At 28.6% G+C, this 24,197-nt stretch overlaps 2 protein-coding genes across 5 annotated transcripts in view; both read right to left on the bottom strand.

Annotated features, from left to right (window-relative positions):
- Nucleotides 1-11,793, bottom strand: part of LOC100163762 (bestrophin-4) — a 60,092-nt gene extending 48,299 nt beyond the window's left edge. For 2 of the 3 annotated variants that reach the window (XM_001944666.5, XM_003243571.4), the window contains exon 1: nucleotides 11,224-11,782. In XM_001944666.5, coding sequence (XP_001944701.2) covers nucleotides 11,224-11,294 — 71 coding nt within the window. In that variant the 5' untranslated portion in view covers nucleotides 11,295-11,782. Of the gene's footprint in view, nucleotides 1-11,223 lie in introns of all 3 variants that reach the window. The other variant, XM_008183447.3, reaches the window with a different exon arrangement.
- Nucleotides 11,794-12,004: 211 nt separating this feature from the next.
- Nucleotides 12,005-19,137, bottom strand: LOC100575369. 2 transcript variants are annotated; one of them, XM_016803338.2, is made up of 5 exons: nucleotides 18,700-19,137; nucleotides 16,944-17,863; nucleotides 15,563-15,704; nucleotides 14,021-14,286; nucleotides 12,005-12,837 (listed from the first exon to the last, which is right to left on the bottom strand). In XM_016803338.2, exons 2-5 carry the CDS (start codon nucleotides 17,839-17,841, stop codon nucleotides 12,827-12,829), a joined length of 1,317 nt encoding a protein of 438 aa, XP_016658827.1. In that variant the 5' UTR covers nucleotides 17,842-17,863; nucleotides 18,700-19,137; the 3' UTR covers nucleotides 12,005-12,826. The 2 variants fall into 2 exon arrangements, with proteins under 2 accessions (XP_016658827.1, XP_008181688.1); XM_008183466.3 differs by having other exon boundaries at nucleotides 14,050-14,286.
- Nucleotides 19,138-24,197: the final 5,060 nt, after the last annotated feature.

Below are 24,197 nucleotides of genomic sequence, written 5' to 3'. Positions count from 1 at the left end.
ATCTACTGTACAGCAGAGCGACATCCACTTACCCACCTTTTTAATAATAAATATACACTAATAGTTAATATCTATAACAGGTATATTATAACTAATGCAGGACCCTAAATTGATGACCAAACTTATGAGTCGATAAGAATTTCAAATTTTGTGAGTACAATATTGTAAAGCCAGTTATGGTGAATCTAGTTACCTATTATATAGTGATTAGTGCCGAGTAATATTTAAAAGGTTCTTGAAAACACTTGTTTACAAACATAAATGCCATCAGTAATATAAAATAGTACTAAATAATTACAAAACTATACAATATACATAGGTAGGTACCTAATAATATTAGAGAAACCAAATAACTTAATTATATTTATTCAGTACTCGAAAATTATGTAGGTATTTAATTAAATATTTATTTTCATACATAATAGGGTGCATTATTTAGATTAAAATATAATAGTTGGCGATTGTATACTTAATAGTGTTAAATAAATTTATATGGTGGCCAGCTTATGTTTCTGGATAATACCTACCTTGCTCAGTAGCGGTCAAATGATTTTGTTATATGGTGAAGGGAGGGAGATGTTGTTGATTTTTAAAATGTTACTATTTGATCATTAAAAATATAATTTATGGTGATTATATACATTGCAAAAAATGTCATGGGGATCTATCCCCCCCCCCCCCCACCCCTTACTGGTTAACTGCCATTGATGTCACTTATTAGACTCATTTTGGGACAGAGCATATTTTGATTTTTTTATCATTAACCGAAAGAGTGAATGAGCCAAAAGGCCCAAAAATAAAAATACATACAATATATGACATATGTATATATTGTACCTAATAGATATATATTTGTTATAATAAAGTGATTTATAAGTGAAATAGATAAATAATTAAGCTATGTATGTCGCATGTACTTTTAAATTCATTACATATGGGTATTCATTATTTTCACTAAATTATACTTATGGATTTTACAATTGGAGTCAAATCAATAAAAAATGTTCAAAATATACCTCATTATTAGCCATTTATCCAATTACCCACATACTTACTTTAATTGACCCCGTTAACCGGTGTAACGAATTTTTTTCCAAGTGCAAATGGGGACCAGCCTGTTTTAGCCCAATAGGTGAATGAGTTAATTAACCGCGAGTTAACTGTGAGTTCAATAAGTGGAGACTATTAAATTATAATACTTCGTTTTCGCATCCAAATTTTAACTTTTATATTATTATTATTATATGTTTAAAACGAATCAATGCAAGTTAAATAATTTTACTTATACAGTTACTTGAATTTAGCACGATTCCTATGTAGGTACCTATTATAATATTTTACACTGAATATTAACAAACATTATAACGTCCACACGATTATTTTGCAACGGTATCTGTATTCATCGATATCATTATTTAATGGAAAACGTCAGATGTGTAATTGTGGAATAATTAAAAAAAAATTAATATTTATTTTAATGTAATTAAAAAAACATTCAGATCGTTTTTATAGTTACATAGGTGTTATAAATAATTAAAACTGTTTAAAGTTGGCCAATAACCACGCAGTTGATACCTTAAAATAATAATGATAATAAAAAAAGTTACATATCGTTATGTAACTTCGAGCTACGAAGTGCCGATTGTTATCATAATGTCTCTTACAAAAGTGCATGTAATGTCACAGGTGCGCAATAATGTTATATGGCCTTTTTTATCCAGCGTGCTTTTTTTTTTTTTTACTTTCTTCGGGTCTACGCACTATAACTAAATAATAAATACAATAAATACAAGCAAGGCTAACCAGTTCAGATGATTTATGATATCGTAAAATTATTTCAACGAATCTTAAACGTTGACTATACCTATATTTAACTACAGACAAATTCTTCTGCAGTGGCACTAACTATATTACAAGACTAGGTAAATTGACTAAAATCTTTAATTATCAGTAACTATCACAGTAGCAGTTTACCTAGTACTTAAAAACACATTATTAGGTGCATTGCGATCGATCACATCATATACGAATTAGGCTAATACATTTTCTATATAATGTATAAACACGGGTATTTCATAATAATAATATTACATCGACAAATTTTTTATTTATTTTTATAATTTGTAAAGGATATAATAAGTATATAATAATATAAATAATCTGTTTTATAGGAATAATAATAATTTGTAATACATTAAAACCTACCTATATACTTATACACATTATAAATAATAATCGTGCTTATAACCTAAAGCCGGGCAGCCGGCGATGTTTATATATTGTTATTGAACGTGTTTCTTGATCATAAATTTATACTGTAGGTGTCTATTATAGCAACTAGCAAGCACCTTCTATATTAAATTACTACTGTTGTGATTTTGAATTCTAAGCCGCGGGTGTATATCACCTAGCCCGACCTAGGTATATGTTATATCTAATATCGATGATATAGGTATCCTCAATTTGCTCATATTATTATTCCGCCGAAAAATTCGAAAATATTATCTATCATACACCTATATAATAATGAATAACCGAGCATAATATAATATTATTCGATCACTTTTTGTAGGTGTGATCTGTACGAAAACCTGAAATTCAAACGTAAAGTATTGTGAATAATAATAATAATAGCTGGTATAATATATGTTAATGCGATACCTCGTTTCGAATTCCGTGTTTTACGGGAATGACGATTTGCATAATACTATTATTGTCATATCATAACGCGAAGAAATACATATATTATATTATGCGACGACTTAAATAATAATAATATTATTATTATCACACACAAATATAATAATAATAATATATACACAATGGTTTTACGGTGTATCGGCCTCGGAACGGGCGTGCATGGTCAACAAAGTGCATTCTACAAAGGATAACCGCATTTTATAGATACGATTTAGTACTGGAAATAGAACCGGTCATAATATCCTATACCGATAGGATATATATAATAAATAATAATATAATATAATATAACCGGTCTATCGGACACCGCCCTCTGCGCAGGCAAGAACTACGGTACGTTCCGACGTGAACTAGGCTATTTATCTCACCTGGTTGCGAGTCTTCCAGCTGCCGATTCAGATTTCCTGGTCCACAGTAGGTATAAGGTTTTGATTACATTCCGTTCGACTACACAGCACGCCGATCTGGACGATTTCGGTAAAACGACCAAATCAATAGCTGGATGAAAATATCAAGTCTGCGAGACGACTTACGAGCGTGTATACGTGAATAACGGGATGTACGTACAATAATAACCATTTATAATATATGACTTATAAGTCAACTCAAAACAATATAATACAAAATATATACAATAGATATATAATAGAGCTTCTCTTCTTCTCGGCTTTATAACTCTCCGAGAGTCTTCGCCGCCACCGTCAAGGCCTTCCATCTTTCCCTATCCTGGATAACATCTTTCCAATCTTCTACGTCCAGTGTTCTTAAATATAATATAATGTAGCACGAAGAGAAAAATAAAACCTACATGCATTGCGGAATCACTGAACACTCCGACAACACTGGACAATCAGTGGACGTATGGGCATCACACCGGTCGAATTCAAACATTGATTAAAATGCTTAATAATTTAATACGAAATATTTTTCTATTTATATACGTTGAACGTCTCAGCCTTATACGATATTTTTATGTGACGCCTCACCACTTCGTCGGATAGGAAATTATTTATGTCTACACTGCATACGTCCTGCTACTAGGTGATGAAGATTATCGGAATTTCCCTAGAACATGCGTTTTCCTTTTAATTCTCCCGAAACACGCGCGATGTCTGCCTTTTCTATAGCCAACTGCAGGTACCTATACATGAAGCAATAGTTAATATAATATTTATAACCATAACAGACTTTATGTCTGGTGGCGATTTTACGTCACACAGGCATACGAATTATATAGTTACCGGTTGCATTAGAATGGTAACGATAAAAATAAAGCATTTATTATAAAAATATTTTTTTCGGCAGCAACAGACTGCAACAGTCGCCTGCAGCAGGTCTGCATATGTCAGATTATAAACAGGAAGAGACACGAAAACAAAATATCCCCGGGACAAAAAAAGAATGTAGACCTATTTACACGCCGAAGTTTATCATTGACGTTGTCCAAGCCAAAGTTTTGTATTTTAGATTCTGAGCGGAGCGAGGAAGCTATAGTGGTTTTACAATGCGGTGTTTATTTTTAATTTTTTATCCTGTATACAACATTTCTACCAGAAGGAGTGCTTCGATTTCAACATATAGTACCTCATCTTTTAGCAAATTAGATCAATCAAGATGGTACTTTAAAAAGGTCATTTTTCGATTTTCTCAATAGTTATTTAATACCACAGGAAAAACCACTGACAAATTACGAAAAACCGCTAAAAATGGGATTATAATTTCTTACGATTTGTTTATCACCGTAGCAACGAATAAAATATTATAATATTAATTCAACATAAAGGCTATAATAAATAATAACAATATAAAAAATATCCAGACTAACAAACCGTCTCCGCTCAGAATCGTTTTTCTTATACACTGATATTATATCATTGAATTCAAGTTAAATACAATCCATTATACATTGACCCACTTATAACCTACTGTACAGCAGAGCGACATCTACTTACCAACTTTTTGTTTGATAAATATTTTTATACAAAATTCTTCTAATTCTTCTAATTATAATATTAATATATAATATGTAATCAAATGCAACTATTTAGATAAACAAATACAATTTTCTTTTTTTGTAAGCGGAAAAAAAATCATGTGTGAGCAAACCTTTAGCTATATATATCCGACAGGAGTTGAAAAATCAAGCTGTAAACACCTACCAAGCTTCAAATAATCTATTGATATTTGATATAATTTTTACTGAAAATGGTCCTGTCGTTTTATTTAAGGCTATTAACTTTGAATGAACCAACATCTAATTTTAGTTGTATAACCTGATTTCGTCATGAAAAAATGAAAAAAATGCAAAATTTAGATTATATAAGTGTATCTTGGTTTTGATATAATGTAGGTACCTACCTACCTTAGTTCACGGCCAAATAAGATATAGCACTTGATATAAATTGAAAGTGGTTCAAACTACTGTTTAAACTTTCCTGATATTTTCAAGAACGATTTGAAATTTTCACAAAATCGGTTAAATAATTTTTTAATACCTATATAATAGCTAAAATTAATATATATTCAACTCTCATATTAATTGTTTTAAGATATAATTTCTTTATTCGAATCCATAAACGTGACGATTTGATGGATTTTTTTACCGCATCTGCCCGAGTAGCTAATTGCAACCATTTATATAGAAAAAAAAATACTAATTTCTACTAATTATTTATTCTATAACCAATAACAACCATTTATAAACAAAAATGTTCAATCGTAAATCTCAAAATCCCTGTTTGATTACGTCTCCGGGTTGTTAATCTAAGCCATTCAGGAGCTTCCTCAAAAACACACAAAAAATGTCATCAAAATAGGTCCAACCGTTTAGGAGGAGTTCAATGTCATATTATACATACACAGAAGAAATATACATAAATGTAAAGATGTTAGGTATATACTTTCAAATAATTTACAATGTGATTCACCGAGCGTCTGAGCAAGATTCGTAAGATAATAATAAAAATGAGAGATTTCGTGAAATATATTATTATTCAACATATATTATTTTTAAAAGTAGTAGGTTCAAATTCTAGATCCGATATTAAGTACATCTGTTTTATACTCTTGTAAAAAATGTTTAAACTATTATTCTTAGTACAAAAATTTTAAAAAAAATTGTAAAATACATAAAATATAGGTATAGGTGTATAAATTATAATACAAGAATTTAACAAGTACTTTTTTTATAAAATGTTAACTAAATTTTTATGTGGACAAAACTGCATGAATATTCTTTTTGAACGTGGTTACAAATTACAATGAGATTTTTTCAATGCCTACTTATCTAATTTGTACGCTATACATTGTACGCATTTCGAAATGTTTACAAAATGATATGTGCCTATATATAACATATATCATTAATATTCGGTATAGTTGTTGGGACTCGTCGAAATTTTTATAAGCAGTTACAATACCAGCGATATTTCTTCTTTATTTTTATTATTGGTATAATATCATGTTTACTGTTAAGTTACAATTTTGGTATGATTATAGTTATTCAAAAAGTAAATTTGAAATGTTTGCATTTAAATATTTGCACCATACACCTCATAAATATAATCGACTATGAATTTGTCGCAAAGTGTATTATTTTTAGCTTGATTGTAAAATTAAGCTTTTCTAACTGCAGAAAGTTTGGATTATCTATAGCAACAAATTCAATTTATTTGGAATTTTTTAACACGTTTTTAATATTTTAGTAATGTCTTTTTGGTCATTATTTCATGTTTTATTTTACTTTACGTCATCAAGTTACGTCAATTAACATTTATTCACACATATTTTGAGTTATGTTTTAATTTGCATCGGTGATTATAAGATGTAGCAATGTAGGGGTGTCAGCTGTGAATTTGTAGCAGTCCATTGATTTTTAACTTATTGTAATTGATAGCTTTCTTAACAGAGAGTTTGAATTGTGTAATAAAAAATTCAATTTTGACTCGTTCTAGATTTAGATTTTTAATTATGGATCAATTTTAAGTGAATTCTTCTTTTTATTGAAAGCTGAGCTTTTTTTTGTTTTAATGCCTTTTTTAAGGTTTTAATTAAATTCACAGTCCTAGTACCTAAGTCATAAATAGGAGATACCTATATTCATTAAAATCACTTTATCGATGTTTCTAAAAACTTTAATACATTGCTAACGCCTCTGTTGCTCAAACAGTTAGTTAAATAAACACTGTGTGCAGCTTTTAACAGTTCGAAATTATATTTCAAGTGCAAACGATTATCGATGGTTTGATTCGAATTAAAAAAAATATATATATATACAACTATAATATATGCTATATACAACCCTGCAGTATTTACAAAATTTGTTTATATAGTGTTAAGTATAACGTGCACAGATGGTGTAGGTGTACAACAGGTAGGTGGTACTTATCAAGTATATACATATGAGACGAACGACGCTCATATATTATAATATTATGTATAGGTACATTATACATAATAATATGTATAGTATTATCTTATATCATGATACATTCCATCGGCCGTTTATTCGTGATGAAGTACTGCAACATATAATATTATACCATGCTATTATAGACACCTACCTGGGTACTGGTACAATGGTATGGTGTTATCACGATAATCGTAAAATAATATTATGAGAAGTACGCGCATATTTCGTGAACGGCTCTGATTTCACAGTTGGCACATGCGCAGACAAATTAATTTACCTATTTTGTGTTCCATAAAGGAATCTTAAATTATTAAACATGCAGCACGTCGCTATGTAGGTACTAAGATATAGAGCTGGTACTAATAAATAATAACTCGTATGTATATTATACTTACTCGTTAGACGTTTGAGATAAAACAATTTTTATGGGAAAAATTGAGTTTTGTGTGAAATAATTTAAGTGCTTAAAAAAGCTGATACCAAAGTCACTAATATTTAATATTATTTTTGGATGCACGTTTGTATGTGTTTATATACGATTTCTCAAAATTGAAACCTTCTTCGGGCTATAAAATGCTGCCGTATATACTATAATTGTACAATTCCACTATTTTCTCTATTTTCTCGCGTGTTTAAAGAATTTTAGAAACCTATCTACAAAGAATTTTGTAAGTTACTAATTTGCTTATCTACATTTCATCGTACAATTTTTTTTATTCTGTAATAGGAATTTATATCATATTATTTCGTTTTTAATTTATATTATTACAATAATTTTTAGAGTATAAGTCTATAATCACATTATTGTAATAAATTCAAATCAATTTAATTGTATAGAACTAAATTTTCTAGCACATAGGCATATTATATTATATCCAACAAAAACAGTTTTACTTTATTTTTATTATATTCTTTTGAATAATAAATGTAGGTAGGTATATATGAAATCGGTGAAACCCAAACAAATGTAATCACCGGTCATGGATTTTAAGATCGTGTAAAAAAATGAATCATGGTATTAATATAGTTATATTATGTCTTGTTTGACGGTAAAATGTTGTATTTAAATTTACTAAAAAAAATTTATAGGACATATGTACATTACTTTACGAATGAAATATTTCTAAAATGCACAGGTAACACTAGAAGGCTTTATTTTTTAATTACACACTTTGTTTGTCTATTTATCTAATAACACTACAGTAGGTCATAAGACACAAACTCACGTGTTTCGTCAAGTAAAGAGTAAAAAATCAACAGTAAATCACGTTCAACAATAACACCATTGTGTTTTCCAACAGAACGTACAAAAGCTTCAAAAAGGGCGTAGTTCATACATATTTGGGCGCACGTGTCTAGAAATTGAATGTCGAGTCGATTTCCGATCGCAATAATGCGTATCTAATACATCTGTACGTACCTCTATAATAGGTTTGGTATGCGTCGATATATTAACCAGTTGTTAACAAAAATTACACAAGTTATAATTATTATTATGAAAATGATAACATTTTATTCAGGATAATATAGTGAAATAGGTAGGTATATAATAAATGTACATGGTTTTAGATAAGTTTTCGATTAAAATAACAATGAGATACCAGCGAACCACCGCGATATATACACGTAAGAATTAGACGTTTTTCCTAATTTGACCTTGATAGTGTTTAACACTGAAAATAATTATTACAATTAAGAATAATTAGGTACGTATTATTTATTATTTATGCACGGTGCGAAAAGCCGCTCTAAGTCCGACATTTCGATGAAAATAATATATCGTCGCGATATTATAATTAGGTAAATGTATTACAATCCTGTGGCAGAGTATACGAGGACAAACGTGCATCAATAATATTATACTTTATAAGTATACCTACAAATAATACATCTGAACAAGACTCAACTAAAATGTGCTGTAATAACGATAAGGATCTATCGTTAGATCATTAACGGAGATAATTATATTATATTATATTTGTTACACTTGAATAATAATACAACGATTCTTTGTAATGAAAACAATATATAATTATATGCATTAAAAAGTCACTGAAGAATACATTTTTTTTGTTTTGCTCGAAGATGGTAAAAAACCTAGTGACCAAGAATAAAAATGCCCCTTCGTCTTCCATGACCTTTTATTATAATAAAAATATAAAAAGAGTTATTGGGAGGTAGAACCTTGGAAGTAATTACCATGCCGCGGTATAATTAAAAAGTAATGATAATTACTGTTCAAAATATTGTTAATACATTATTTAATTTTATAATGAACATTTTTAAAATGTATCATAATATTATGTTTTATAAGACCATTGTGGTTTTTAAGCCATATTTATCGTTATGTGTCATTACTCTTTATGTTAATAATAAATATAATATTATTTACAAAATATAACGCCTATCGGAAATATTATAAACATGCCAATAGTACCTATTTAGAAACCTAAAGGGGTAAAGTATTTTTAAGTATTATAATAATTCATACGCGTTGAATTTTTAGTGTTAATTTTTTTTATAAAATAGGTATAGATATTAGGTACTATTGTACTATAATAGGCTGTAGATTCAGAATTCATAGATTGCACTATGGTCTATGATGTGTAACAATGTAACATATTATTATAACTATATATGTACCTATACTTTGTATGATATCCATATTGTTTCGAAATAATATAACGTAGGTAACAGACAATAAATTATCAAATAAAATTGTAAAAATGTAAAAATGTTTAAATTTTAATTTAATTTTTAAGAACTATCTGAATATGAAACTTTAAACGTAATAGCCATTTGATCAATATTTCCAAAATATAACACACCTATAATATTGTATACTACGGACAATAAACGGGTATTTTCAGCACACCATATTACACTACCCGAGTAAAATGTATACAATTTTCAATTTTCAATCCTAATTAAGTGGTAGTTAATAATGTTTAATATTATTTAAAAATTAAAATATGACCTCAAAATTTAACTGGAATAAATTCAATTTTTTTTAATTATTTGGCCACTTCCTAAAATTGAAGTTCACGTAACCTATATACATTTTGATCGATTCGCAAAATCATCGCCGAAGGGCTTAGACCAGCAAACCAGTTTCATCATAGATACCTACTCTGTGAATATTTTATTAATAATATAGTATACCTAATATTGTATAATAGTGTTTACAAAATCATAAATTCCTATTATTAATATTATTATTCATTATTACAGAGTAGGTATGTAATAATGGATAATAATTTAAAGTAGATTAATTTGTATTATTTGGTTTATATCGAAACTATCTGATATATTTCCACCAAAATCATAATCGACGAAGAAGATATTATAATAATTATTCAATGTATTTGACGCATCAATTACTTTTAGATTATCTAAAACAAAATAATACTATATACTTTAGGGCGTAGGTATTATAGGTAGGTATTAAACTTCGTGGTAATTATAATGAGCATTTTATTAATTATTATTATTCCTATTTGAAAACTTTAAACTAGTATCTGCTATGCAATCAATAAATGTATTTTGGACAACAACAATTAATTTATTGTGGGTACCAAACTATGATTTAACTATGACATATATTTTAATATTTATAGTATTTAAAAAAAAAAATAATTGTTCAATTACAGACCCCTATTTGCCACAGAAATATTTTTCGGAGCTTTTATTTAAATTTTAAAATATCTTATAAAATTATCTGACTGTGTATTTACAAACAATATAAGTACTCAGTTCTCGTAAAATTAAAAATTAACACAACTTATTTAAAAAATATTATGTAGCGTTTGAAGTTTATGTAGCCTATATGTTAATACAAATCAACCGTGTATACCTATCTATCATAATATAACAATTGATACTATACAATCAATACAATCAAAAGTAGTGTAAAAGCGTATAGATCGATTTGTTAACGTGGGAAAAATTATTCCGTCTGCAGGCGTATATAGATAAATTATGGTAGGTACTCATATACACCTGTCATGAAACGACATTACAATAATAATATTGTCAAACTGCGTCCCAAGTGTATATGTATTTTAATAGGAGAAAAAAATCGTTTACAATATACCATAAGACTTTCTACTCACTTGCAAAGTATACTGCCAAAACATCCAAAACTACTTCCGTTAGCTACGAGACGCGAGTACGAAACGGTCATAATTTCAAAGCGCGTAAATCCTCACGTAGATCGAGTATCCGTCAAACACCACGGACACTCATAGTCACATATTATTACTATTATTGTTGTTATTATGATCACATATCATTTAACTATTGTGTGATGGATCGCACTATGCCACTCCGCGACAACTAAAATAATGTGTGTACACTACTGTATAGATTATCAGAGGAATATCACAAAAACTCCGAAAATCGATGAACGAGTTTTTTTTTTTTGTTTTATTGACGATAAAAAAAATATACTCTTATATTATTATTTAACAACACTTAGAAGACGTATCCGTGAAATAAACGACAAACTCGACGGAGATATAAATTAATACAATACAACAATATGAATACGACTATTATACGAGTTGATATTTTATTAATATTATTATAATTTCTATTACACACACGCGCGCGCTCGAACTCGCCAATCTGTCGTTCGACTTTCCGCCCGTACGTTTCTGCCACTTCTGTCGGTATCGTTCTGCAGACTGCGAGTTGCAACCGTCGGCCAGACCGTCATCTGACTACGTATGCGTTATTTTCACTGTTCTCCCACCATCACTCCGATCACTTTATGTATCGAAAACCTGCACGGTGTACCGGTGTAGTGTACTATAAGGTAGGTATATTATGGGTACAGGTAGTATAGGTAAGGCAAACGCTACCATTATTATTATTATTATCATCATCATTATCATCATCACCACAATGCAATCTAGGTACCTATATAATATATTATGTTTAAAGTTTCTGGCTGACGGCTGGTGTACAACTTAATATAATATATATTGTAAATTATTATAATATAGTAATACGCGAATGTAAGGTAATATGTAATATGTAATAACAGGCATGCGTAGGTATGATATATTGAAATCGAATTATTTAAGTGTCTCTGCGGTGGTGCTTATTGCTTATAAATATGTTGATCAGCGGGCGTAATGGGGTATCTATATAATTATGGTCGCTTATATTATGCGTCGTATTACATTTTTGTTTATTTAAAAAAAAATGTCTATTACTTTGCCTTATGTGTCTCCCCGGACGATTAAACAAATTACTATAACATAATATTTATAGAGCCTACGACGACATAGGACGATTTAACAATTGTTAATGGTATAATAAATTAATGGTATAATATACACGTATCAACCCGAATGCAACATCCGTATAATCTATAATATAATAATATTATATTCACGGCGACGTTCTTCGACGTTTTCTTTTTACCCCGTACAGCAGGCTCTAAACCTAGCTATAATACATAAATATATTATTATTACCGCGTATAATAGTATAAATAAGCCTATACGACAACGACGCAAGTCGGTATGTCGAAGCTAATATTATATAATATGTATATAGGAACTTCGTAGTCGGCTATATGACTGCGATGGCATGTAGCGATATCAATATAACATTGTATATGTATTTGATACGTAATGTGTATGCGAATTGCATACGTCTATCCGAATAACAGGAGTTCGTTTTTTCTCAGTCTATATTCAGTCGGTGTTAACATTCCTCTGAAACACACACCGATAACAAAGTTCATTAAACACTATCGCTGGATGCTATGTTATGTAGGTATATAGGTAAAATGAGCAAGTAGGCCTGTAATTGGCATTCCCCCTAATATCTACCATATAATATGACCTGCGGCTGCATGCACATTAAACATTTAAAAAAAAAAACACGGTAATTATATATAATAGGTGGGTAACATTACAATATTAACTCTGCTAAGTATGTGTATGTGAATAAACATTTTCCGCCATGCGAAGATTGAACGAAGCCATAAGTGAATTTGCAATAGCTAACGGGAGAATCAATTTAACATTGTTTATTAATAAAATAAATAGTGCCTATATTAATTTTCTAGAAAAGTTATCATTAAGTTGTTCTAGTTTTTCGTTAATCAATTATAGGGCTTAATGACCTGTTGATTTATAATTCCATGTGTGATATGTGAACTTCTTGTGGTACAGGCATGGTATATATAGGCACAACTAAGGTAACATTATCAGGGTAATTCATTGGGTGGAATATAATGATTTCCGCTCCCTTTAAACAACCGACTCAATATACATCAAATTTAATAAAATAATAAAATCGCAACGATATTATACCTACTAATACTCGTATGTTAACATCCATTGATTTGTTCTATTGTTTAAGCAAAATTATTAAAAATGCCTTGTTCATAAATTGTATTGGCAAGGTGGCTTTCTAATTTCAATTTTGATGCATACCTACCTATACTATTGTTTTAATCCGATGTTTTACTCTTTGCATGGTCGAAAAGAATTTTTCATATTAAGTAGCAGATGGATACTACATGCATAAATGCATAATATATTATAGTGATGACTGATAGTAACTGCTTCAATCAATTTGTTCGGAATGAACATAATCATTATAATAGGTAATAACGTTTTTAATTATTCTAAGTTATGACCAGTGGGTTTAATATTATTTTCATAAATAATCTCTGCTATATATTTTTACGGATTGATTAAAAACACGATATCGAAAGTTTGAGAGTGCTAAATGTTAAGGGTTAAGCACACCCAAACACCCTCCCCACCCTATAGATGCGCCAGCCGCCAATGCTGCGTGTACTTATAGTTGTGGAGTATATAAATCGTATAAGACAGCGCAGCCACGAGTGATATACTAACATTATACTATATATATATTATAATATACTTTCGAATAATATTCGGCACAAACCGAACCTCAATACGGTATCAAAAGTGACGGACACTCCTTTGGCCGTCATTTTCTTGAAAAGAGCCCAACATTCTTTCTCTTTGTCGGACTTGAGCATCGGCTGGCCGTCGAGTACGTCGCAGCGGACGTCGATCTGTGCGATTTCTTTGTCCCGCAGTGTTCCGTCATCGTCACCGCCGTCGCCGCCGCGTTTGGAAATTACTACTTCTTTTACAACCGGCCCGTCGTCTTCATCGTCATCCCTGAAATGAAACGATAACCTCGTATTTTAATATTACTACTTCAAACAATCAATATTGCAGACGCAAAAGAGACGTACACGATATGATCGATTTTCATCTTTCGTCTGTCACTTTTAGTATAGTGATGATAAAATAACTATATAATATTATAACGAGGAGTACAACCGAAACACTACCAACATTTCGACGGGTTGATTTCGACAAGGTAAAATATTCGCGTGATATATATATTATATAGTTGTATGTAATTTTGCCATCACATTCGGCATATTTTTTTCCAGTTATATGTTATTAGGTACCTAAAGTTACATCGACAGTAGGTACATATATATTAAGCATATATAATTTGTCGTGTTTACACGCAGTAAAATTATTGCGGAAACTCGGATAATTTTCAATAAATTGAAATGATGGATGTATAGCATGCCGACCATACAATATATAAGGTTTCATAATGTAGGTCATGTCGTTAAAGAAATATATGCGATTTTAACTATTGCAGAATAAAGATATCTTCATAGTCCATGTGTTATACTCGATATAATAGCTGCGTATCATCTATACAATTCTAAAACGTGTAGTACCTATAATATCATTAAAAGGTAAACATGCACGTTATGACATTAAGCACACATATTATCTTATGATTTATACACATATATCATGAAAATTATTTTCTGCAAATACGATTTGCATTATAACATTATCCAATTATTTTTTATACCCTTAGACTCAACATTATATACATTAAACAGTATAGCTATTGCCAAACCAAAAAACCGATTATTTATGTAAGTAAAATATAATATTACGTTAAATGCAGTATTGTCTATTGAAAATAATCCAGCCCAAATATGTATTATTAAAATGATAGAGAAGTTGAATGCCTTGTAAAATACAGCCTACAGCTCTTTGTTGTATATTTGGTTATCTACAGAGTAGGTAAAACGATTTTGTTTCAAAAAAATCTCATTTTAGATTATTAAATAATTACATTTTAATTATTATATATTATATCAAATCAATATTAGCAATATCCAACGTTAGTTAGGAATAGGTTCCGATATTTTTGTATCAATCTACAATGGATACAATTTTGTTTTTAAATTAAAATTAATAAATCAAATGTTTCCCCGAAATAATAATCATATTTTTACGATTAAATTCTCATTTTATACACCTTAAGATAGAATATATATATTAATCCATTATACAAACAAGTAATAACTGTTTACACTAAGTCAAATCTATATGAATAGAGATATTTTTTTTATACCTTGTTATCTCTATTGTTCTTGATTTAATCAACGATTTTCCAACACGGTTGTTGAGAAGTTTTGGTTTTCCAATCGATGTCATTGCACTATCAAATGATTTTTGATGATAACGCATACTGTTATTAAATTGAGGAAATGTAACTATAAAACAATAAAATATCATAATTATATAACGAAAAATGATTGTTTCCGATTTACGAATTTCTGTTAAATTGTATCTATTTACAATATAGTTTATTAGTAATGCAGTTTCGACTAATTTTATTAAATGCATTAAAAAGTAATTCTTTTATAGCTATTAAATAGCTTAAAAAGTTTTAGCATAACGTGTAAACATAAGCACAAAAACTTTATTTTTATTTTGCAGTTGATAACGTCATTAACAACAAGTAGATATAAAGTTCAATCAATTATACTTAAGGGGACGTCACAGTGACATTTGTTGTCTCCCGTCTCCATCTTACAAGTGCGTAACATAGCGAATTTTACACTCGGCAGATCACGTTTATCTCCGTTAGTTTAAAAACTAGAGTGAATTCACCTATTATACAATTTAAAGGCAAGATTATTATCTCAACAATGACTTTTTAATCATTAATTTTTAGTTAAGAGTTATGAGTATTTTAAGATGTACGCTAAATTTTAAATTTTAAAATACTCATAACTCGCTTTAAAATTAAAATATAATAAAAAACCTATGTCATTGCCTGAATAATAATCTTAATTTTACATTTTATAAGAGATCAATTCACTCTTATTTTTAAAACAACAGAGATAACCGTGATTTTCTGAGCGTAAAATATGCTATGCTATGTTACGCACTTGTAAGACGGAGACAACGAATGCCATTATAATGTCCCCTTATGAATACAAATTCATTTGAATTCATATCAATAAATTAAAAATAGTACACCTGGAATAAAATTGAACAGTACCTAAACTATACTAGGAAATTGGAAAGAATTATTTTCCAAGCCAAACAATTGAACAGTTTTAAAAAGTAAAAACATTAAATTTCATTAAATTGGACTAAGATGGCTATTTCAGTTAAAATAATAAAATCTTAATGGCTTTACATTAAGATTATAATGCCTTATTTAATATATTACAATATGTAAATTCCTATCGGTACACGTACTTATTTTTATTAAATGAATGCATGTCTATCTATAGAGTATAGGTTATAATAGTATAATATGAACCAGCTAGCAATAACAGTTTGTAATTCTAACAGAGAACTCAGCGAAAATATCGCACTTTTTTGGACCATACAATATGTTTTACATTTCTACCAATTTAACCAAACTCGATGATAATCGAATGGTATTTTATTAATTATTGATATTATCAGTTAATTAATTAGAACAATAATTTATTTACCGGTTTTTGTGGAGACGTCATCGGGTGTTGGTGATTCCTCTACATCACTTCCAACTGGACTTAAAAGTGACATCATCGTTACCACTTCAACATTTTGATTCTTTTTGCCAAACTTTTGACCATTCGGCAGACGACTATCCACGTCAATGCTTTTATGGAAAGCTTTACTCCTACAAGATTTCAGCTTCCTGGTCGGGAATCTATGAACATCTTGAGATTTTCTCCGTGAACTTGCCGAATAAAGTCCTTGTGTTGGGTTCACGCTTTGTTGTCTCGACGAAGGCGCCGACATTGCTCTGGTCAAAGTTTGTCTTTCGTTCTGTTGTTGTTTCGCAGTCTTGTAAAACCTAACTCTTCTGGCGGCAGCCGAAAGAGGTTTTTCCTCCTCGCTAGAGTCTTCTGGTGAATTTTCACCATCTCCTGCATGGTTCTGAAGTTGAACTTCCAACGCGGTTCGACTAGGGTCCCTTTCCTCTTCTTGTATTGAAGACTCCTGTACATGATCTATAGATTCCATCAAAGGATCTTCGATAACATTTCTAGCCAAATAAATATTAATACACGATTTAGACTGTTCCCGATCGATCCACGCCTGTTTTATTCTTTGTGCAAACTGTTCTTTAGATTCGTGTAAGACCTCCGGTTTTAAACATACTTTAGTCGGGTTTGCTGTGGGTCTTGTTTTTTTTTCATTTTTTAGAAGCCTATTAATAGAACGGGAAATCACTTCTGTATTGCAATTATTATCTGTTTCAGTTTTATTGAAATTAGAGTCTTTTTGCAACCAGGCTTTTTTTGACAATTTTTTTTTATCATCTTGACTATCTGCGCGGTTGTTTGACAATGTTTTAGACTTTTGACTATCTGTACAGTATTTATTAAGTACGTCTTTAGACATGCCAAACAATTTTAAAATTTACCTAAAATGTGTAATTTACATATTATTAGCTATAACATAATATATTATACACATGAATGCCTACGTAACCAAACCAGCCCAAGAACACCTCGCAAATGTAAACAATTTACATTTTTTGTTACAAACTTATCATGCTATAATTTTAATTACAAACTCAATCGTAAGACATTTTAAAAAAATAATTAAAATAAGGATAAGATGATTCAAAAGTAACAATAACAAAAATAGATAAGTTAGAGATTAATATTAAGGAATTCTCCTTTAAAATGTTGGCTTCAGTAAGTAATTAAATTTGAGGTCCATTGATACGATAAAATAATTGCTCCGTTTTATAAAATTATTTTTTTTAAATATATTTTTTTATTCATGCCATTTATTGGAAATTATTAATAACCAAATTAAAATTATAACTAACATAAAAATATTTTTGTTAATGGAAAAATGAAAATAATATAATATAATATTCACTATTATTATATATATATTATATTATATATTATATATTATATTATATATATTATATATTATATATTATTATACATGTATACGCAAATTGTATTTATTTTAAAAAAATGTTTCATAATAATTTATTTACAATTTGTAAATCATTTTTAAAAAGTTGCCTAGTAACTAATGCACACTATACAATACACAATATATTATGTATATATGGATGTATGTATATAATATATATATATATTTATATTTATCATAAACACCTGCAGAACTAAGCAAAATTTCAAAAATGTTATGACGTATGACACGTGATATGGTGAAAATATTGTATTATATTATAATTATCTAGTTAATTTAATATTTAATTATTAGGGTACTTACATATTTTAAGAATGATTCTTGGAACGCGTACATTCGACTCCGGCAGTGACACAAACACTTCTAAGCGTATTTGATTTGTCTTTTACATGAACTTCTCATAATTTATTGATCTTGAGAAAATATTGTTTTCACTGTATTTTCATGCGTTTTTGCCGGTATAATGACTTTGTTTATAATACGTCACCAAGACGACAAACCATCGACCAACTATATTTAGTAGCTTAAATGTTCATGCATACTTTTTTACTCTTCTTAACACATTTGAAGTGTCGTTAAAATTAATTGTTTTTAGAATAAAAATGTAATACGTAATTTCGACGTGTCTAATGTTAATGAACTTTCAACACTTTATAATAAATTATTTATTTTAAAACTTTGTAGTTTTATTTTAATCGTTTTATGGACTTACTTTTACTTTGATCATTGATTATAAATTATAATTAATAAACTAGTTGCTTGTGTACTTACCGATTTGATTTCTGTATACACATAAGTAATTATTAGTTAATTCAATGATTTTTAATTTAAATGAATCTAAGTTAATTTAAATTCTCAGACGTCATACACAAAAACACACAACTATTATGAATAATAAAAATGATTCGTAATACCTACCTATTTTTCACGACTCTTTTCTATACTCAATAGCAGCGTTTCTCAAACTTTTCTTCCGCTGGACCCCTTAGAATCCGGCACGTGGAAGTAATCCAACCGGCCTGTGACCATTTTATGTAATTAGAAATTTCTAAAAGTATTAAAATAAAAATAAAATATATAAATAAATAATATTAATTAGGAATTAATATGTGCATTTTTGTCACTGAATATACCAATAATTTGTGAGCAGTTCCTCTAATACCATATAGTGATACAATTTGCTTAAAAGAATACCATGATATAAATATATTATAATCTTAATCCTCTGAATTTGAATGATTTGTTTGTATTTCTTAAGCTTAAATTAAATAAATAAATAAAAATTTAATATAAATTAAGCTTTTTTTGCAATATTAGGTAGGTACATATCCTAAGTTTTCTTTAAATACAACGATTTACATATTATACTTAAAAAATAGTTTGAATTTTTATTTTACAATATTATATTAGATATTAATTAAATGTAAATAAATCAAATTAATATACAATTATACGAAATACTTGGATACTCTAGGATTATAAAAGTGAATAGGTTTTTATATAATGTAGATAGGTATAGTACGTTCTACATAATTAACACAAATAAAGACCTGGGAGCAACAACAAAACATCTCCAATTAATGCAATTTTTCTGTTCGTTTAAGTAGTATGTATAATATGTATAATAACTGTATATGGCCAGTGACAATTGTCAAAATCAAATTTGTATGATCTCAAAACCAAGAAATGAAACTTGGAGATATCTAATTATGTATAATGCCTATATATAGTATACACTATACAGTGTACACTCGTAATAAATTAAATACTTTTAGTGCAGCAATAAGTCATCTTCGTTCTCCATTTATATGATATCTCTGTATATAGCAATAGGATTTTTCTGGTTGCTGCACCAAACAACAAAGTTTTTACTCTTAATAATATGTATCAAAAACATTAATATTTTAAAAAATTCTATAAAAGAATTTGTATGATTTTTTATATTTGTGAATATAAAAAATTATCTGTGGAGTGACTTTTCATGTAGTATCAGGTGCCCCCCCCCAACATTTTAGCCATAGTTGTGCCAATGCGAATGATGTTGACCGTCGTATCGTTCCACCACACAGCTATATTTTCAGCGCAGTCGCGCAACGGGAAGTATTCGTCATCCGACGGTACGCGTTTGAGTCGCTGACGTTTTCCCTGCAAGCTACAAGTGGTAGTAGAAATCAAGCAGATGGTTTTGACTTTTAAGTGAACTTTTAAGTAGACGCTGCATTATTGTAGTAAATGATACCGGGGTTAATATTGTGAGTTTAACGGCTAACCTTTGATGGTTATGCTGTAAATATTAGTATGAAAAAATATTTATGAATTATACGTAGATAATAATAGTTAAAACTTAATCTTACAGCATTAATTTTTATTGATTGTTATGTAATTTTAAATTATCAAACAAAAAATTATCAAGAAATTATCAAAAATGATTAATAAATAAAATGTTCCCATTGATTTTATAATAATAGGTATTTATAAAATTAAATATTTCTAGCTTATTCCATTTATATCACAAACTTGAAAATTTGAAACTATTGTAGGTATGACATCTATGAGCATTTAATTTTTTTTATCAAAAAACTTTGCATCATTGCACTTGGTACAACCACATCTTATAATCTATAAAAGCAACATTCTTAGTTCCGACGTTCATAATCGAGTGTACCTAATAAAAATCACTCTGTAAAAAATAAAAAACAAATGTTTTTATTTTTAATTTAAAAAAAGTTTATTTTGCGATATTTTATATTACAACGGTAATGATTGAAGTTGCGATTACCTTGCACTTTGCATTGTTTTCCAAATCTAGCTACGCGATACTCGTTTTATAACATACCGCCTACATTGATTTTTTTGACGATTTTAAATTTTAAGGTCATTTTTTGCATTTAAAGATTTTTGGAGTATTTTGAAGTTTTTTCTAAATTTAAACTTTAAATTTTATTTTAAAACTTGCACGTGTTTTTACATGATTTTTATAATAAATATGTGATCTATAAAGTCTAAACCTATAGGTATAGAAAAAAAATTTTTAATTTTCAGATTAAATAAGTAGTCCAAATGATAAGTTCTGTCTGTTAAACTTTTATACAATCATTTAAAAGTTTAAAATGCATATTATAATTTATACCGGATTTATTTTAGTATTTATATCTTTAATATTAAAAATAAAAATAATTTAGTGCACTATTTAAAATTGTTAGGGCATTTTAAAGTTTTTTTAGAACATTAAAATCATCAATAATAATTAACCCAGAAAAACGACGCCCTTGGTCGCAACCGACGCCTTAATCCGCTCGGCCACTCCGTCCCCCATTATTATTATTATTATTATATTATTATGACGTATAAACAGTAAACACTATGTCGCATATAACATTAATATTATACTGTGTTGGCTAGTACCATTTTATTTTTTTCAATTATCATAATACATACTATTTGTATACCTATATCAAATTTTTAATAGATCTATATACTTTGGGTTTTTAAAATGTTGAGCAATGAAAAAATATTTAATAACCGGTACACATTTCAACATTTGAACCCTAACGATTATTATGTAATAATTTAACATAAATGGACATATTTAATTTTCTTTTTTTTACATGGGTGTAACAGAAAGAACTGACCAAAAAAAAAAAAAAAACAAATTGATGCCACTTAAACGTATGACAAAAATTGATAAAATTATATGATTAGTAAATAGTTTAAGAAATATACCCATGTTAGCAAATTTCAAAAAATAATATTTTTGAAAAAGTTATTACATTCCAAATTAATGTAATCAAAATAATTTTGATATTTAAAAAAATTCTAAAAAATAAACTACTTGACTTCGATAATTTTTTTTACAATTAAAATCGTTCTTATAATCAGATTCACAAATTGGCTATTTTGAATTTATTCAAAAAAATTTAAATCAAATTTAAAATTTTTCATTTTCGGTATTAAAAAATAAAAATAATTTTTTTTACACATGTAGCGCAAGTGGCTATAAATTATATGTATATAAAAAATTTTTAAATATTGATTAGAATAAAAGTTATTCCAAAATTCAGTTCTATCTGTTACACCCTAGATGTATATTGTCACACTTTGTATAGTAGATGCGTTATAAGAATATACATAATTAATAATTTGAATGTTTACATGGTTTTCTAAACATTAAAATATTGTATTTGACTATGATCCTATACCTAGTTTATTATTCCTATGATTAATTAATAGTTAAGTTAACTGTTTAAGTCTTTCTAATACCAAATAACATAACGTACCTAGTCCAATATATTTTTACTAGTACCTATTATAGATACAAGTATCTATATTAAATCCTTTCAAAATCACCTTTTAAATATAACGATCAAGTTACTTATAAATATTTGATTTTATCGATGTGGCAACTACCAACAAATGATTCAATTTACACTAATCTGTATATAGGTACCATTATATATTTTACTATTCAGTACTATTGCTATATTAAGGATTGTAATATTGTATACAATTTGTTGATATGTCACATTTGGCAAGAATTTAAACTGGTAAATATATGAACATACAATATACAATTTAACGTGGTTGGTATATTAGAGTTCATTGTATGGTGACCTGGTGAAGCGCGGTGATTGGAATATCACTAATATAGTAATGTGTACAGTGGTTGAGCAGGCTCCCAGATGACCACCCGGGTTCTCTGTGACGATCTATCTGCCTGACATAAAAAAAAAGCGTACCAACCGCGACCGTAGCCCCTACACAAACCGAATGGGGTTGCCGAGTGTCAAAAAAACAAAATTAATTTTTGATTTATTTTTGAACCACTCAGCCTCAGAATCGTTTTTCTTATACAATGATATTATATCATTGTATATGGCCGTCACTATCTCCTGTGCCTCTCAATCTAATTTCCCTATGCTTGACGCCCAGCACAAGTATTACGACTTTAAAGTTGCTAATTACGAGAGGATATTTCATTACTTAAAAGGCATCGATTGTCTCGATGCCCTTAATTCTAAATCGACTAACGAATCAGCAGATTTTTTACAGAAAATCCTTCAAGACTGTATTCGGGAGTGGGTTCCAGTACGTAGCTTTCGCAATTCTACCTTTTTCACAATATCCATTAGGTACTTATAACGCGTTATATATCAACAACAAACCGTGATACTATCATAGATATATAATAGTATACTTTAGAAGTTTCAAGTATACCCACGAATAATATTATACAATCACAACAAAATAACTAAAATAGTTATTCTAGGTTTTTTAATATATAATTTCGTCCACATTTGAACTTAAAATGACTATGAAAATAAACTGTGCTTATGTATTTTTTAAATTTTTTGGTAACAGAATTAACTACTTACGTGGAATCATGTTTTAAATTTTCAATCCTTAAATATAAAAGTTGAACATTTTATGAATTTTTAACTACAAAATAATTATTCAATTTTAAATTTGATAAATTTTGTCAAAATTCGATCTTTAAATGCTTATAAAAAAAATTGTGTCAAAGTATTTTTAATATTTTTCAACTACTATTTTAACAATATATCAGGAGCCTTGTATTAAATTTTTACACTTTTTGACCCAACAGATAAAACTTTATTGACATTTATAAGAAAAAAAAAAACTAAAAAAATTAGAAAACTTACAATACCCGTAAATAGCTCAAAAAGAGTCAAATTATTTTCAAAATTGTATCGTATATAGAAACTACTAATATAAACATTCAGTGAAATTTTCAAGTATCTATAGTCATTCGTTTTTTAATAACAACAAAATAAGAAAATCGT

Source organism: Acyrthosiphon pisum, chromosome A2 (genome assembly GCF_005508785.2).
Source record: "Acyrthosiphon pisum isolate AL4f chromosome A2, pea_aphid_22Mar2018_4r6ur, whole genome shotgun sequence".
Lineage (NCBI taxonomy): Eukaryota > Metazoa > Arthropoda > Insecta > Hemiptera > Aphididae > Acyrthosiphon > Acyrthosiphon pisum.
The sequence above is the reverse complement of the archived record's forward strand: the minus strand, read 5'-3'. Positions and strand labels throughout refer to the sequence as shown.